The 17,257-nt window shown below is 55.7% G+C and overlaps 6 protein-coding genes across 6 annotated transcripts in view; 3 read left to right on the forward strand and 3 right to left on the reverse strand.

The window, feature by feature from the left end:
• SPRG_21583 (translation elongation factor G) overlaps positions 1–1,964 on the forward strand; it is a gene marked incomplete at both ends in the record, with an annotated part of 2,979 nt that extends 1,015 nt beyond the window's left edge. The window contains 10 exons of the mRNA XM_012354622.1: positions 5–150; positions 206–386; positions 432–523; positions 573–683; positions 739–814; positions 864–992; positions 1,049–1,174; positions 1,250–1,447; positions 1,499–1,791; positions 1,844–1,964. Coding sequence (XP_012210012.1) covers positions 5–150; positions 206–386; positions 432–523; positions 573–683; positions 739–814; positions 864–992; positions 1,049–1,174; positions 1,250–1,447; positions 1,499–1,791; positions 1,844–1,964 — 1,473 coding nt within the window. The remainder of the gene's footprint in view (positions 1–4; positions 151–205; positions 387–431; positions 524–572; positions 684–738; positions 815–863; positions 993–1,048; positions 1,175–1,249; positions 1,448–1,498; positions 1,792–1,843) is intronic.
• A 1,214-nt stretch (positions 1,965–3,178) lies between these two features.
• SPRG_15540 (hypothetical protein) lies at positions 3,179–4,561 on the forward strand (the record flags this gene model as incomplete). Its single annotated transcript, XM_012354623.1, has 1 exon — positions 3,179–4,561. One exon carries the CDS (start codon positions 3,179–3,181, stop codon positions 4,559–4,561), a length of 1,383 nt encoding a protein of 460 aa, XP_012210013.1.
• A 494-nt stretch (positions 4,562–5,055) lies between these two features.
• SPRG_21584 (TKL protein kinase) lies at positions 5,056–7,591 on the reverse strand (the record flags this gene model as incomplete). The annotated part of the gene is made up of 12 exons (XM_012354624.1): positions 5,056–5,710; positions 5,771–6,071; positions 6,126–6,212; positions 6,263–6,528; positions 6,578–6,649; positions 6,695–6,757; positions 6,802–6,861; positions 6,905–6,967; positions 7,010–7,075; positions 7,120–7,194; positions 7,242–7,307; positions 7,353–7,591. 12 exons carry the CDS (start codon positions 7,589–7,591, stop codon positions 5,056–5,058), a joined length of 2,013 nt encoding a protein of 670 aa, XP_012210014.1.
• Positions 7,592–9,887: 2,296 nt separating this feature from the next.
• Positions 9,888–10,901, reverse strand: SPRG_15541 (hypothetical protein; the record flags this gene model as incomplete). The annotated part of the gene is made up of 2 exons (XM_012354625.1): positions 9,888–10,419; positions 10,840–10,901. 2 exons carry the CDS (start codon positions 10,899–10,901, stop codon positions 9,900–9,902), a joined length of 582 nt encoding a protein of 193 aa, XP_012210015.1. The 3' UTR covers positions 9,888–9,899.
• Positions 10,902–11,153: 252 nt separating this feature from the next.
• Positions 11,154–11,559, reverse strand: SPRG_15542 (hypothetical protein; the record flags this gene model as incomplete). The annotated part of the gene is made up of 2 exons (XM_012354626.1): positions 11,154–11,262; positions 11,306–11,559. The coding sequence occupies 2 exons, from the start codon at positions 11,557–11,559 to the stop codon at positions 11,154–11,156; spliced, it is 363 nt and encodes a 120-aa protein (XP_012210016.1).
• A 4,717-nt stretch (positions 11,560–16,276) lies between these two features.
• The window catches only part of SPRG_21586 (hypothetical protein), a gene marked incomplete at both ends in the record, with an annotated part of 4,902 nt that continues 3,921 nt past the window's right edge, over positions 16,277–17,257 (forward strand). Inside the window, 4 exons of the mRNA XM_012354627.1 lie at positions 16,277–16,735; positions 16,781–16,843; positions 16,900–16,986; positions 17,036–17,209. Of these exons, the coding sequence (XP_012210017.1) occupies positions 16,277–16,735; positions 16,781–16,843; positions 16,900–16,986; positions 17,036–17,209 (783 nt within the window). The remainder of the gene's footprint in view (positions 16,736–16,780; positions 16,844–16,899; positions 16,987–17,035; positions 17,210–17,257) is intronic.

Consider the following 17,257-nt stretch of genomic DNA (forward strand, 5'->3'; position numbering starts at 1 on the left):
CGAGAAAGCCTCGGATTTTGACGACGTCCTCGGTGACCTCTTCCTTATGGAAGAGGAAGTCGATGACGCAACGCTCAAGGCTGCATTGCGGCGCATCACGGTGCGCAAGCCCGACGACGCGCCGCGAGCGGTTTTGACCCTCTGCGGCAGGTAGTCCCCGCTTCGATCCTCGCATTCGGAGAGTATTCACAGATATGATTTTTAGTGCGCTCAAAAACAAGGGGGTGCAGCCGCTCTTGGACGCCGTCGTCGACTACTTGCCGTCGCCTGCCGACCCGTCGAGCTCGCCCTTCGAGGCGACGCAGATCGACAAGAACCACACGGTGCTCAAGACCCTTGAAAAAGAGGCCGACGCTTCGAGCCCGCTCTCGCTCCTCGCTTTCAAGGTCGGTGGCTGCTGCACGTTTGCGCTAAAATACGGTGACGCGTAGGTCAAGCACGACCGGCAGCGCGGCCCGATTGTGTTCTTCCGCGTCTACTCGGGCACGCTCAATGCCAAAGCGCAGCTGCTCAACACGACGCGGTATGCGCTTTGAACCTCCATGGCAATATGATCTTAACCCTATGCTTAGGAACGCCAAGGAGCGCATCACGCGCCTCATGCAGGTGGCGGCCGACGACGCCGACGAAGTCGAGCTCATCACGGCTGGCAACATTGGCGCCGCCGTCGGGCTCAAGAACACGTACCGTCCATCATCAAACGATGTATCACTCCGAAGCTCATGCTGCGCTGCATAGGTTTACAGGGGATACGCTGATTGCGGCCAGCGATAACACGCGTCTCCTGCTGCCCGGTGTCGAGATCCCAGCGCCGGTACCCTCACGAGCTAGAGCCCGAGAACGACGACATATATAGTGTGTAGGTCTTTACGTGCTCGATCGAGTCGGACTCGCTGAGCCGCCAAAAAGAGCTCGACGAAGCGCTCCAGCATCTGCAGCGGGAAGACCCGAGCTTTGTGGTGACGCAAGATGAAGAGACGGGCCAGACCTTGGTGAACTACGAGTTCCGATATTTTTACTCATGTTTGAATTTTGAATGTTTGATTAGATGAGCGGCATGGGCGAGCTGCACATGGAAATCCTCCAAGATCGGCTCAAGACCGAGTACAAGCTCAACCCGTCCGTGGGCAAGATGCGTGTCGCGTATCGCGAGTCGATCTCGGCCACAGTTGACGTACGTCTTTTGCATGAACAGGGTTAGGGCTGTCTAACCCTAGCCCGGATGAGATGTTCTCAAGGATGGTTGTAGCACGAGTTTCGGTACGATATGATGCTGGGCACCGACCGGCAGTTTGCCAAGGTGTCGTTTACGTTGGCTCCGATCGACCCCGAGTCGTCCAAGGACGGTTCGAATCGCATCAAGTGGAAGAAGTCGGACGCCAAGGACGCGTCGCTCTTCCAAAAGCTGCCCCATGGCTTTGTCCAAGCGATCGAAGACGGGTTCCAGGTGCGTTTATTCTTTTGAGTATTGAGTGGTTTGAGTTTTTGTGCCTGGTAGAGTGGCTTTGGCCGTGGTCCGCTCACGGGGCACCGCCTGGCATACCTCGAAATTACCGTCGACGCGGCCAACTGCGAGTATGACAACGACTCGTCGGCGCAAGCGTTCCGGTCCTGCGCGTCGCTAGCGCTCAAGGAGGCGATCGAGCTCGCCATGCCCGTGCAACTCGAGCCAATGATGGCGCTCCTCGTGCGGACGCCGGATCGGTGCGTTGGTGACATCCTCTCGGATTTGAACTCGCAGCGCCGAGCACACATCCAAGAAGTACGTGTCTACAACAGGTTGGGCTATGTGTTGATGAGAAGACTAGGTTGGACTTTGCCCGTCCATGCGCGTCGGCCGGAGTCGCATTGACGCCCACGTGCCGCTGGCCAACATGGTGGGGTACGCCACGGCGCTGCGCTCCAAGACGCAGGGCGAAGCGGACTTTAGCATGCAGTTCCTCAAGTACTCGCCCGTGCTGTAAAGAGACATTTCGAGCTAGTACATCAACAACACAGAAAGCCCCGCGTGGGATTTATTGTCAGTCCGCGTCGAGCTTTCCACGTCGTCGCTCATTGGAATGTGCTGCGATGCAGGAGCCGTGTCAACGCCTGCGAGCGTACATGGTCGACCACGTGTCGTTCTGGGTCTTTGCGTGAAGTGAGCTAGAACTTTGAGTGCTAAATACTGATACGATGGGATCGAACCGGGGATAAAGGCTCAGTATGGTCTCGCAGTGGTCGGCTTCGTTTTTTTCTGGAGGCTGTTGTTGCAGGTCCACAAACAGCGACAGGCACGAGCCACTTGTCCGACGTCGGTTACCCGGGTGCGGTCGTCGTTGCTATCACCCCTTTGCATGATCAAGCACCACGTCTCAGTCCCTCCTGAGCTACCAACTTCAACATGCCGATAACGACTGCCTCGTCATTCGAGGTCGTGAATCTTGGTCGCGGTCGAAAGCTTGTTTATGCATAGCGCCAATGCGAGACATCGTGATGACTGGTTGGAATCGGTGGAGACATAGCAACTGGATGTTTGAGAGGTATCCTGGCCATGTCTTGCCACAACACGAAGGCTGAGCTCTGCGCGCCGCTAGTTTGTCGGGCGCAGCTGACAAGCTCGAGCTGCATATCGCTTCGTAGCGCAAAACGAGGTCTCTCGCAAGCGAGCGGTCAATGCCGTTCAACGAGCGACGACACCAGCAGTGGCACCACGTGAGAATTGTGTTGTTCAAATCACGACTACGCTCGATGTCTTTACTTGCCAAACACGAAAAATCCGTCAAGGAGTCTCCAGCGGTGGAGCTCGCTTTCATACAGAGAATAGTTTTAGTGCTTTGCTCATACTCCGTGGCGTGCGCTCTGCGATTCGTATCCGAATTTCACCTTCGCGACCTTGAACGCGGTATCCAAACCAGATGGCAACGAATGGAGGGCTGTCGAGTGTCATTGGCGCAAGATCTCTCGGGGCTATCTATGCATTTAGCCACATCGGGAAGTCCCTGCCGCAAGAGGCTATTGATGAACGATGCATCGCGCTTCAATCGAAACGGTACGCGGGGTGGGCAACGTGATCTGACATGCGACCTGCAACAGCTGTTACTTGTCGTGCAATTAGGAAAACCATACGTTTCTCGGTCCTCGGCACGAATCGCTTGGCGTTCCAGCAGCTCATTTTCCGATTCGCTCGTTCTGCAGCATGCGAGAAATTGTCGCCGAGCCGCCGAGCCCATCCCAGGACGCGTCGCATGTCCACAACGTACTGCCGTCGCCAGCGTACGCTGTCCTCCAGTCGCCCGCAACGCTCGTCAAGACCCCGACGCACGACACCAGCACCGTGCTCGAGATCAAGGAGACGCCTCCACCGCCCAAGTCGTTTTGCCACAAGCTGCTGCCCGCGCTTAGCTCGGCCTTTGTGACGTCCATCGCGTACATTGATCCTGGCAGCATGGCGTCCAACATCGAAGGTGGCGCCGAGTATGGCCTCACACTGCTCTGGGTCATTCTCTGCTCCAGCTTGATTGCGATGCTCTTTCAAATCCTCTCGGCCAAGCTCGGCCTTGCCTCCGGGAAGAGCTTGGCCCAGGTCACGCGCGACGCATGGCCCAAGTGGGCGGTGTACGTCTGCTGGTTTGTCGCTGAAGTGAGCGTCGTGACGTGCGACGTCTCCGAGTTCATCGGCGCCGCCGTCGCGTACAAGCTCCTCTTTGGCATCCCGCTCGCGTGGGGCGGCATCCTCACGGGCTTTACGACGCTCGCGCTCCTCGTCGTCCACAACTCCAAGGCCGCGTACTTCGAAGCCGCGATCTTTGCCTTCGTGTCGATGATTGTCGTCTGCTACATCGTCCAAACCGCCCTCTCGTCCGTCGACTGGCCCCAAGTCGCGTACCATACCTTCGTACCGAGTTTTGACGGGCCCGGGAGCGTCGTCAACGCCGTCGGCATCGTCGGCGCGACGGTCACGCCCTACGCCATCTTCTTGCACTCGGAGCTGACAAAAGGCCGGCACGAGCGCGGTCTCTCGGGTGAAACCATCTTGCCGCCGCTCGAGTTTGAAATTGCGGGCATTGCGATCGCACTCGGTGTCGCTGCGATCGTCAATATCGCGATGCTGACCATGTCGGCCTCGACGTTCTACGTGGCCGGGTATGCGGATCTCGACGTGATGGAGAACGCGTACAAGACGCTCGAGCCGCTGCTTGGGAAGGCCGCCAGCATCATCTTTGGCGTCGGCTTGCTCGCCGCGGGTATCTCGTCGTCGGCCGTCGGCACGCTCGCCGGCCAGGTCATCATGGGCGGCTTCACGAGTTTTCATCTGAGCATGTGGCTGCGCTGGGCGATCACGGTCACGCCGTGCTTGGTGATTCTCTTTTGCGGCTTCTCGCCCACGTCGGTGCTCATGGTGTGCAACGTCGTCGGAAGCTTCTGCGTCCCCTTTTGCCTCGTCCCCGTCGTCGTCTTTACGAGCCAGCGCTCGATCATGGGCGAGTGGACCAACTCGACGTTTATGGTCGGCATCACGAGCTTCTTGACGTTCTTTGTGATTGGTCTCGATGTCTACTTGATTGCCACGCTATTTTAACCGTCGACAATGTAAACGCCAATGTGTACACCTTTGTAGTAGCGACAGATCGTGAAGCTTGAATCATTTTTGGATTCAAATTGTCAAGTCCGCATTGAAAGAGGACTCGACATGACAAACAGAATGCGAACAGAGCAATCGACGCCAAGGCCTGTGTGGGGCAGTTGCGGGCCGCGGGTCGAAATTTTGTGTCTTTTCTGCTGTAATTGCATACATCCATATATATATCAACGTTATCTTCCTTACAAAGAGTTCGCATACGTACAGTGCTACGCCTAAACGCGTGGGAGTTGGCTACAGCACTTGGTCGTTGGGCGTGAGCTGCGTATTACGGAGATATCCACCCCGTGGTGGACCCCACTCGCCGAGGGAGCACTCCTCTACTATTGCATCAACAAAAGACTTCAAGATTACCACAAATGAGTTATACTATTGAAGACGCTTTTCAACAGCATATGAGTTGTGCAAGTTAAACATCGTCATCGAGTCGACGCTCAGACGCGGCACTTGTTGAGCATCGACGCAAGCTCGAGCGACGTCGGACGATCCTCTTCGTGCAGCTGGAGACACTGTTTCGCAATGTCCTGGACCCACGACGGCACACTCGGACCGTTCAGCGTCGGCTGGAGACGACCCTCGCGAACTTCCTGGAGGACGTAGTGCTGCGGCAGCGCCTTGCCTGTCGTCGGGTGGCGCTTGTCGGCGTACGGCACTTGGTGCGTCGCAAACTCGGACAAGATGATGCCAAACGAGTAAACGTCAGCCGGCGCGCCATAGTTGGTCGCAGAGATCACTTCTGGTGCCATCCACTGGTACGTGCCGATGCCGTTGGTCATGAGATCGTCTTCTTCGGCGACGCGCGACTCGCCAAAGTCGGTGAGCTTGGTGCCCTTGACCGAGTCGAGGAGGACGTGGCGCGACTTGAGGTCGCGGTGGATGATCGGCGGCTTGTACGTGTGGAGGTAGACGAGACCACAGGCAATACTGAGAATGCAGTTGAGTTTTTGGTCCCAGCTAAACTGCGCCGGCGACTGGTTCACGAGGTAGCTGCGAAGGTCACCGAGGTCCATGTACTCGACGACGCACTCGATCTCGATCGGGCGGGTCCAGCTGGCGCCGACAAACTTGACAATGTAGTCGCTGCTCATCCTAAAATGTACAGATTGTCATCTGTCAGCCACTCCATGAACCGTAGAGAAATGGACGTACTGGGACATGAGGACGATTTCGTCAATGAACTTCTGGGCCATGCGAGCGTCTTGGTTCTTCATGCGCTTGATGGCCACTCGCTTGCCGCCGTACGAGCCGAGCCAGACTTCGCCAAACGCACCCGAAGCGAGGGGTTTGTCGGAGGTTACGTAGAGGTCAGAGAGTTCGAGTCGGTGGTGAAGGAGTGGCTTGACGTCCAAGATGACGTCGACGTCAGGGTTGATGACCGTCCGGTGCGTGCCAGTGGTATCTCCCCCCGCGCCGTTGGTGCCATTTCTGCCAATCGCGCGGCCGTTGTTGACTGTGTCATCGCCTCTAAAGTGGTAATAGCCGGATGTGACCGGCGGCTATTTACCATTGCGGCGCTTCCAAATGACGAAGGCGATGATGGCACCGAGAACGACGAGACCGCCGACGACGACACCGATGATGAGGCCCGTGTCTAGGTTCATGATAAAGTAAGAAAATGATGTTGCATGGGTTTGGTCTTACTCGTTGTCGATGGAGCCGGCAGCGATGGGGCCACCGGCAGCACGCAGACGTCGACAATGTACTTGCTTGTGAACTTCCAAAGCCGCTGGATCGTGCCGTTCACGGCCGAACAGTTGGCGGCATCCGTCGAGATGTGTTTGTTGACAGCGAAACCTCGGTAGACGGAGTCCTGGTCTGCGTCGCCGGCGTTGGGGAGTGCTTCGAGCGCCGCAAACGTGCTTGCGTCGATCGTAATGTTCGTCAATTGGGGGCAGTCTCTCATGTCGCTACACAAGACACTCTTGTCCACCTTGCATCGTTATACAGTCGACGTACAAATATTCCAGCTTGGTTGTCGAGAGCTGGACTCGGGTAATGGACTGCAGTTTCTTGTTGCGTGAGAGACGCCTAGTGGTCGTGTGAGCCGTCGTATACGTCCTTAATGGTACCCACAAAAACGTGAGCGCTCTCCAGTCGCGGTCGGTGATCGACGCAAGAAAATTCCCGGTAAGGTTTCTAAACAATCATCAGCTCACGCTAGGATGCCGCTCGCCTCGTACAAAAACGTGAGGTTGTCTGGAAGGTACGTGAGGTCCACGAGCTTGTTGTCCTCTATAGCCCTAGGCCCAGAATAAGATCTCGGATACAAGCCGGGTGACGTACAAGGACTCGACCGTTGACGGCAAGCCTTGGGGGATGTTGACCAAGTCGGTATCTTTGAACACGCTATGAGCAGAGTCAGCACACGAGGACTTGGATGGCACCCACACAAATCGAAGCGATGGCGGCCAATTGATGCCGTTGTTCATCTCGATGTTCGACAAGTGGAACGTTCTACAGCGATGCGATGGCACGGTAGTTGTTGTGGCGCTACGTACAGGCTCTGGAGCGAGCTCCACTGCGTCGCTGCAATTGCTCCGAGGTCGATTCTCGCCGTAATGTTGGTGAGCGTCCTACCAAGGTGCACCGTGTGAGGCACCGGGTTGCAACTACGGTCAACAAGTTGGTCAACGTCGATGGCAGCTTCATCTTGGCGAGCTCGAGAAGCGATGAGTCGGCGACCGAGCTACATACATCTTAGCTTGCATACAGAACGGTGGCGTCATCGTACAGGCTGGGTTGCGTGTAGTTGCTGAGGTCGCCAATCGCTTCCAATTGCACGAAGCTCTTCCACCTGGTCGAGTAAAAGCCGTTGTAGGAGCAGTTGGGTCGAACGGCGCAGACAGGCTCCGCGCTGGTGCACGAGCTGTCGGCGACAACAATGGACGCATTTGCAGGCAAGTTCAAGTCTGCATACGCGCAGCCACCGAGCGCGCGCTCGACGAGTGCAAGGAGGATCAACAGCAACATGGGCGCTCTCGAAATGCAGCGTTGCGAGTTGCATTATTTCGAGCCAGAGCTCGTTATTATTTTGAATATTCGCCCGACATAGTAATATAAATTGTATGAATATTGATATAATACTACCGTATTAATATGGCTTTTTGTATCCAGGAGAGAATATTGTATTATATTATTCTGGTGGCCTCGTATACTGTATTAATATTTAATATATTCTTAAGGAATCGATGTGATGACGACCACTGCCTCTCCCTCTCCCGAGTCGGGAGAGGGTCAGAGGACACCTTGTGAAGCGCTCCGGGCCGGGAGTCCCGAGTTCCGACCCGGAACGCTGGACAAGGTGTCCTCTGACCAAGGGGAAGACATCGTGGACTTCGATCAGCACGGCATTCGTAGGCTTTCAAGTATTTTGAAGAACATCAGGATGCAGATTGCAGCGTGTTTACTTGCGTCACGCCGGGCGAGTGGGCTAACGTTACCGCGATTGAGATGGAGGCCATTGCGCATACTAATATTATGTGCGACCTCAGCCTCGGTGTTGTCTGGTACGAGTGCGACGACGTGGCCGTCTCCTCCTTATCTGCTCTCGCAACAACAGTCGCCAGTGCCCTGGAGCTGCCATGCGTCACAACCCAATTCTTTCGTCCCCTCGGCTATAAACGCAAGTGCATGGGGGAGACGAACGGGGTTCGTGTTGGGAGGCCGCCGCCGCCCACGAAGGGACTGGTGGGTGGGTTAAGAGAGCGTTGAGTAGCTAAGAGGATCGGAGTTGGACGAGCAAATCTTAAATGAGTTTCCTCAATCAAGACCGAACTACTTGGGGGCAACAACCGTGTTGGTGTCCGCCATGCCTGTGGTGGGCGAGGCGGGTTGGTTGTTTGACTGACACTACCAATTTGGAAATGGTTTGAGCTCGATTGCTCTGCGCCTTGGATCTTGTAATGTATGTGGTTCTAGATCTTGGTTTTCTGGATCGCTCGGCCTTGCGCGGAAAACCTCTTCCACTGCTTGGAAACAGCCCTTGGAGGCTTGATCGTCGATCTCGGTGGTTGCGCCTTGCTATTAAAAGGGTAGTCGATCTGCCGCCATCTTGGCTGTTGGGCATGGCGGTTCAAGATGGCGCCCTTGCTTGGCCTTGGTACAAAAACCCAGCTTCACGCGTGCCGCGAGAAACTATCCCAATCCTGTGGGAGGTGGGAATTCCGGCCCGAAGAGGGTAGTACTACTGTACGGATGTCGGGCGCCGACGAGCAAAAAAGTCCTTGCACTCCAGCGTACATGCATGGTTTCCTTGCATGCTATCGACGCTGGACTCCGCACAGGATTGCTTGAAGCTACATAATTGGAATTTTGTGGGTTCAGCTGCGATGTGCAGGATACAATTACACGACCGTGCTATCAGATCTCCTCGCACGCACGGGAGAACGCCCTCAATGGCCGATCGTGCCTGTCTTTCGTTGTGTGCTGCTTCAGCCACACGCACCTGTCGCGTGGCGGTCAAGCGAGCGCAGCGAGTGGCATCGTACCAAACAAAATTTCCTGCGCCGAGCTCGGAGCTCGATGAGCTAGCACGTCGTGGTGACCACTACACGACTACGACTCCCGACGACAGCTTGGAGCGACATTGGCGACACCAAGACATGGCAACTCTGCGTGGCGCCACGCCACATTTGTACAATCGCTGTCACATCCCATACATTTCTGGACGTAGCAGGCTGGCAATGGCGAAAATAATAGATCCATATTAACTACTGCTAGTGATGGCTTTGACGAAGACAGCACCATGCTTGTTGCGTCTTCGATTGATCTGCTTTAAAGGAGACGAGGCATTGACTGCTCGATATTTGGAGAATAGACATTGAACTCAAGCGTTAATTCGCGTACTTGCGGAGAATATCAACCCAGCAATGTGTGCATATGCAATGATGCTGCTAACCTTTCTCGATAGTAATGCCCTGTGTACGACATGATATGGCGGCTCGTAGAGTCTCTAGAGACCACAACCCTGCACGATCGTGACGACTTTCTCGAGCACCATGTACTGCTTCTTGTGCCTTTTTATCATGAGGATCGCGAAACCGTAGCACACGTGATGCATGTGGCAAGGCTGGCAGCAACCCGTGGAATCGATCTAGGCACCGACCACGGAGGAACAGCAATGTACTACTGTCCATCGTGCCCTATTGGCTTCCACAGAGCAGCACTAAAGCAAGCTCACTCGCGCTCCATGTCGCCAAGCGCATCTATGCAGAAGTGCCAAAACGCTTGCGCGAAGATCGCGATCTGACAGCTTCGAGCTTCGTGTTGCTGAATTACCTTAATTTCTGTAACCGCTCGTAGCTCCCCACGTGCCGTTGGTGTCTACAATCTTGGTGCCATTCGAGCCGAACGTGCGGCCGTCGTTGACCGTGTCGAAGTTGTCACCGCCTTCGTAGGGATAGTAGACAGGTGTGGGCGGCGGTTTAACCGTGCGGCGCTTCAAAATGACAAAGGCGGCGATGGCACCGAGAACGACGAGACCGCCGACGACGACACCGATGATGAGGCCCATGTCTACTGAGAGCGTAAGAAAGTGATGTTGCATGGGTTCGGTCTTACTCGACGGCGTTGGCCTCGGAGGAGGCGATGGAGGACTCGTTGTCGATGGAGCCACCGGCAGCACGCAGACTTCGACAACGTACTTGCTTGCGGACTTCCAGAGCCGCTGGATCGTGCCGTTGACGGCCGAGCAGTTGGCGGCATCCGCCGAGATGTCGTTGTTGACAGCAAAGCCTCGGTAGACAGAGTCCTGGTCCGCGTCGCCGGCGTTGGGGAGCGCGTCGAGTGCTGCAAACGTACTCGCGTCGATCGTAATATTGGTCAAGAGGGGGCATATTCTTATGTCGCTACACAGGACACTATTGTCCACCTTGGATCATTGTATAGTCGACGTACAAATATTCCAGCTGGGTCGAGAGCTGGACTCGGGTAATGGACTGCAGTTTCTTGTTGCCTGAGAGACGCCTAGTGGTCGTGTGAGCCGTCATCTACATCCTTAATGGTACCCACAAGAAGGTGAGCGCTCTCCAGTCGCGGTCGGTGATCGATGGCAGCAGATTAACGGCGAGGTTCCTAGCATTCATCAGCTCACGCTAGGATGCCGCTGGCCTCGTACAAAAGTGTGAGGTTGCCCGGAAGGTACATGAGGTCCACGAGCTTGTTGCCTTGCATCGCCCTACTCCCAGAGTAAGATCTCAGATACAAGCCGGGTGACGTACAGCTCCTGGACCGTCGACGGCAAGCCTTGGGGAATGTTGTTGAGATAGATGTCTCGAAACATGCTACGAAAACAAGCACATGAAAATGACGTGCCGGAGCAAGAGGCAATCTAGTCATGTACGCCGAGCGAAGCGACGATGGCCATTCGATGGTGTTGATGAGCACGATGCTGGCATTGTCGAACGTACTAGGGTTGCATTGAGATGCCGATGGACCAAGGTCGTACGTACAGGTCCGTGAGCGCGCTCCACTGCGCTGTCTGGATGCCACCGAGATGGACTCTCGATATGTTGGTGAGCGTCCTGCGCCGTGATCACGTGAGACGGGTGCAAGAATAATCCGATACCGGAACGTACAGGCTCGTGAGCGTCGGTGGCACCTTGATCTTGGCAAGCGTGAGAAACGACGAGTTGGCGACCGAGCTACGAGGCGCGTTAGTGTTGCTCCAGGACTCCGTCGTCGTACAGGTTGGGTTGCGTGTAGCCGCTGAGGTCGCCGATCGCGTCAAAATGCACGTAGTAGCTGTCGCCGTCAGACGTGAACGAGTCGAAGACCTTGCAGTTGGGTCGAACGGCGCAGACAGGCAGCGTGCTGGTGCACGAAGCATCGGCAACCAAAATGAACGCATTTGCCGGCAACTGCAAGTCTGCGTACGCGCAGCCACCGAGCGCGCGCTCGACGACCGCAAGGAGGATCAGCACCAACGACGTCCAGCGCATGGGCAATTTGGAAATGCGGCGTTGCGACGTGGACGACGTCACAACCCAATTCAATGCTATCGGAAGTTGCTGGGAATTCCGACCCGAAAAGGATGGTACTACTGTACGGATGTCGGGCAACCACGAGGTCGCGGGTCCACACAAAGCGTTCTAGCACTAGACCATTTGGCAATCAATTTGTGTTACGATTAAAGGTCTTGTCTTGGCATGGAAATTCGCCGCTCGACGCACCTGCAGTCGATGCTCCATCGTACATGCATGGGTTCCTCGCATGCTGTCGACGGACGCTGGACTCCGCACAGGATTGCTTGAAGCTACCAGCAGTTGGAAGTAATCTTGTGCGGAGCGTTCTCCGTCGTGAGGTGGCGATCACCGCAATACAAAAAACAAGATACCGCAACTCTGGCCAAGAAAGTCAGCTAATTGGAATATGGCGGGTTCAGCTGCGATGTGCAGAATACGATGACACTGTACCGTGCTATCAGTTCTTCTCGTCGCGCATTGGGTGTCTGCACGCATCCTCGAAATGCTGTTTGAGCGGTCGGCCAAATGCAACCTTTCGCTCGACTCTGCCAAGCGCGTCTTGCATTCTACTGGACACCGCTTGCTCGGGCCGTTGACCACGAGAGTGATCTGGGCGAGAACGTATTGCATGAGTTTTCTCTTGTTGTTCAAATGTCGTCGTTCATCCAACGCCGTCGACGATGTCTTGTTTCATTCCTCTCGTTTCGGGTATTTCAGTCGGACCAAGCACGTACCGCTACTATCGTGGAGCCGATCCGCTGCGTGATCGAGAGGAGATCGGGCTAGACGAAACTCGTCGTTGAAGCCTCGCGACCACGCGCTGGTCGAGCGCTTTTGAAGATCGGTCCATACTGCGAGAAGAAACAACCACGTTGGGCACAACCTCGACCTTGTGGCTCATCCCAGACACTAATATGGTTCTTGCAACGCCGTGTCGTTGCTGTCTGGACGCCAGGAGCCCAGCAGATCCCACTGAAGTGTGTTGGGTTGTAAGGTGATCGCGGCCATCCTCCCATTTCCGAAATGCGCGGCTGGTTCCCACGGCTTGTGCTGCTCGCCGTCACGAGGCGGGCGCTGGGCGCCTGTCAATACGCCGACCTCCAGTTGGCCAAAGACGGGTCCATTCTAGTCGCCGACAGCTTGTGCACGGAGACCAACGTCTGCGGCGTCACTTCCAACTGCACCGTCTTCAAGTCGTTTTCCTCTGACTCGAGCAGCTACGTACGCTGTGACGCCCTTGGGGACCTCAGCGGCTACACACAGCCGAGCCTGTACGTCGTACTACCTGCAATTCTCTTGGCCATCATATTTATTTCGCTCACTAGCTTGATCTCCAACTCGTCGACACCGCTGACGCTGCGCAAGATGCAGCTGCCCTCGACGCTGCTTTCGCTGTACTTCCTCTCGAGTCGAAGGCGGTTCAACCACGCGCCTTTGAATAGGACCTTTGAGGACGTCGCAGCCATTGACATCAACGTCGTCCAAACGACTCAGTGGCGCTCGCTTCTACAGCTGTACGAGTCGCCGTCGATGCCATCGATGTAAATCTGAGTGACTTAGAGAGTTCTTCACGTCGAGCCCCAAGATCACCAACAACATTCAATGGCCACCCTTGCTTCAAAACATGTACAACATTGTCTATTGCGTCGTTGCGTGCTCATGAGGACGTACCCTAGTACGTTTTTTGACGTCGGCTTCAACAACATTCCAAAGAACCTGCCAGCGTCCGTCTCGTCCTTGTACGCCTTATGAAGGATGCCATGCATATCTCCTGCTCTCACTACCTCTAGGTCGATGGCGGGAAGCAATCTCATCGACTTGAACTACCTGCCGCCCCACTTGACGAGGCTGTACGGTGACACTTCGTCGTATGATGGCGCTCATTTGAACGCAGGAATCTCGACTCGAACCAACTGCCGTCCGTCACAGACCGCGACTGGCGAGCGATTACCTTCCTGTACAGTCCTCCTCACCCTCGAATGCTAGCCTGTTATGGTGTCTTAGGCGTCTCTCGGGCAACAAGAAGCTCCAGTCCATTGCACGCGTCCAGCTCTCGACCAAAATCGAATATTTGTACGTCAACAGGAAAGGATCGAGGTTGTGGAACTTATTGTCTTGTCTAGCGACATTGCCGATTGCCCGCTCTTGACCAACATGACGATCGATGCGAGCACATTTGCAGCGCTCGACGTGCTTCCGTATGCGGGCGACGCCGACAGCGACCGCCTCTACCGCGGCTTTCTCGTGAACCAAGACGTCTCGACAAATGCCGCCAACTGCTTGGCCCTCAATGGCACGATCCAGCGGCTCTGGAAGTCGACGACCAAGTACATGGTCAACGTCTGCGTACTGCCAGGTGCCCCCACGACAACGAGTCCTCCCGTTGTCACGTCATCAAGTAAGACCTCGGCAAAAGCACCAACTTGTACCAAGTTCTGAGAGTTTAGACACGGGCCTTATCATCGGTGTCGTCGTCGGTGTTCTGGCTCTTCTCGGCGCGATTGCCGCCCTTGTCATTTTTAAGCGCCGGAAAATCTTGCACCCGCCTCTCGCCCCCATCTACGAGCATTCCGAGAGCGCAGGCAGTGACAGCGTCGATGCGACCACGGACAGTCGCCATGTCAGCAGCAAGGCCCTTGGCGCCAACGACACCGGTGGGTCCACCGCCGGTACTACTGGCACGCGCCGGTCGATCATCAACCCGGATGCTGACATCGTCTTGGACGTCAAGCCACTCCTTCACCACCGGCTCGAACTCTCGGAGCTCATTGTGACGGCCAGCAAACCACTTGCTTCGGGTGCGTTTGGCGAAGTCTGGCTCGGCTCGTACGGCGGCAAGCAAGTGGCCATCAAGCGCATGAAGAACCAAGAGGCCCGCATGGTTCAAAAGTTCATTGACGAAATCGTCCTCATGTCCCAGTACGTTCTTTCTTCTTTTTGAAGCAGGCGCATGACAAGTTCTCCACTTGTACTACTAGGATGAACAGCGACTACATTGTCAAGTTTGTCGGCGCCAGCTGGACCCGACCGATCGAGATCGAGTGCGTCGTCGAGTACATGGACCTCGGCGACCTTCGCAGCTACCTCGTGAACCAGTCGCCGGCGCAGTTTAGCTGGGACCAAAAGCTCAAGTCCATTCTCAGTATTGTCCGTGGTCTTGTCTACCTCCACACGTACAAGCCGCCGATCATCCACCGCGACCTCAAGTCGCGCAACGTCCTCTTGGACTCGGTCAAGGGTACCAAGCTCACCGACTTTGGCGAGTCGCGCGTCGCGGAAGAAGACGATCTCATGACCAACGGCATCGGCACGTACCAGTGGATGGCACCAGAAGTGATTTCTGCGACCAACTACGGTGCGCCGGCCGACATCTACTCGTTTGGGATCATCTTGTCCGAGTTTGCGACGCATCAAGTGCCGTACGCCGACAAGCGCCACCCAGAAACAGGCAAGGCCTTGGCCCAGCACTACGTCCTCCAGGAAGTGCGCGAGGGTCGTCTCCAGCCGACGCTGAACGGTCCGAATGTGCCGTCATGGGTGCCCGAGATGGCCAAGAAGTGTCTCCAGCTGCACGTAGAAGATCGTCCGACGTCGCTCGAGCTTGCGTCGATGCTCAGCAAGTGTCGCGTTTAAGCACGAAAAGTGTTCTGTACGGTGCTCTCATTTGTTTAAAATTCAATACATCAAGCAAGCGCATCATCAGCTGGGTTGATTTGATTCTGAAGAGCTCTAGCATCAATGGATAAGTGACGCCAAATTATGAGGCGGTCAGTGGGAAACTCTGGCGTTCAAGGCATTCCATTTATTCAAACCAACCCACAATTTTAACGAGTAGGGTCTGGGTCCGCCATCGAAATGAGAAATTACCCAAAGTCAAGTCGCCTCAACTAGGCAGTCGTGCCCCAAAACGCTTCAGCAATTTCAGCATTGAGAGGTCACAAGACTGACTTGTCCTAGATGATGCGGTGTGCGTAGCCGTCATATCATCCACGCCACAGAGCATCACGCAGCTAGTGTAATCATAGGGTGCGATGACATTGAGCAAATACTGTTGACAAGGCTGTACAGACAGAACAGTACTCGTCGTACATCAATTTTCGATCTGGGTATGATGGATTCGCAAGAGCATAGTGTCTACGTGACCTCACTACTAGTCTACTCCGTATTGCGTGTTGGAAGCGGTTGAGTTTTTATAGAGTGATTCGAGGTTTAGGTAAGGTTAGGTCTGGCTGTCGACAAGGCTAGCGCCCATGAAGCTGTAGAGTCGATGCCCTCGTCGTCGAGCTTAGGACAGACATTCGTGCGTGCGTCGTATATTGTCTACCTAGCCTGCCGCGTCTCACCAAGTATCGACCTGTGCGATGGACAGGACAGAGTCCCACACGTGTGTCTGGGCCAGCATCGTCGCGTGTTGTCGGTTGCCAGTGCCGGCGTGAAACACCTTTTACCATATTGTCTTAAGCATATTTTAACCTATTTTGTTATAGTTTATCAAAGTAGACTAAAGTCAATTGTACGCAGTGTTGAGAGATCCATCGACACACTTGCCGTTGGCAGTCCGCGCGATCTTGCCCTCTCTTCGATTGGCGGAAAAGATGTAGATATTGGCCAATCACCGATCGTCCGAATACAACTTGCGTATCCGGGGACCTTGCGTCAGCATAAAATCTTCCGAGTGTTACCGACGACCGAGATGGCCAAGAAGGCGAAGGGAGACGCAGCCGCCGAGGGCGCGAGTACGCCGGCCCCCGCCCGGCAGGCCTCGGACGCATCCTCGCGCCGCAGCGACGACGACGACCATAGCGACGGCGCGGCCTCCGAGGCCAGCCACCGCCAGCACGACCGCCCGCGCTTCGACTCGCGGGTCTCGTGGGCCGACTCGACGCGCCTCGACCGCTTCGACTCGCGCGCGTCCATGATGAGCAACCGCGACCGCTCCGACTCGAAGGCCTCGGTGCGCAGCACGTCGAGCCGCGTGAGCACCAAGAGCCTCCGTGCTGCGGCCAACAACAAGGACCTCCCCAAAGCCGAGCTGGACGCGATCGACGAGGAGGACTACCAGTTCGTCTCGGCGTTTGCCGATTTTGACGTGCACGACCAGCCGATCCGTGAGCAGCTGCAAAAGTCCCTCGACATTGTCAACGAGCACACGGTATCAGCATGCCGAGGATGCAACACTCATTTGGCCCGTCGTTAGTCCAAGCTCAAGGAGATTGAAGACGCCTTGTCGGCCGCCATGTCGGAAGTGTGGGGCTACTGGGTATGCGACCGCAACGTTCTTCCACACAAGCCTCATGCGCATGTTGACGTGCCTAGGCCGACCCGATCCAGATGCATTTGCATCCTGCCGAGCGCGTCGACGTTCAGGACCTCATCCGCACCGACAACGAGCTCTTCAACAAGGTACACTCCTTGCTCATCGTGTTCCCCGTATGTAGCATCGTGGCTACAGGTGCTCACGGTCTTTGCCGTGCTCTGCGACGAGATCTCGGAGCTCAAGGTCACGGTGGAAGACAACTTTTACCCGGCGCTCATCATGTTTGGGCAAGCCAAGCATGGCGACACCGCGGCCGTCAAGCCCGGCGAGGACGAAGTGCACATTGGTCGCATGCTGCCCTTCTTCCAAGTCTGTCATCTCCATTGCCATTCTCCTCCTCACATGGCGATTGCTAGG

The sequence above is a fragment of the Saprolegnia parasitica genome (genome assembly GCF_000151545.1).
Source record: "Saprolegnia parasitica CBS 223.65 unplaced genomic scaffold supercont2.172, whole genome shotgun sequence".
Classification (NCBI taxonomy): Eukaryota; Oomycota; class Saprolegniomycetes; order Saprolegniales; family Saprolegniaceae; genus Saprolegnia; species Saprolegnia parasitica.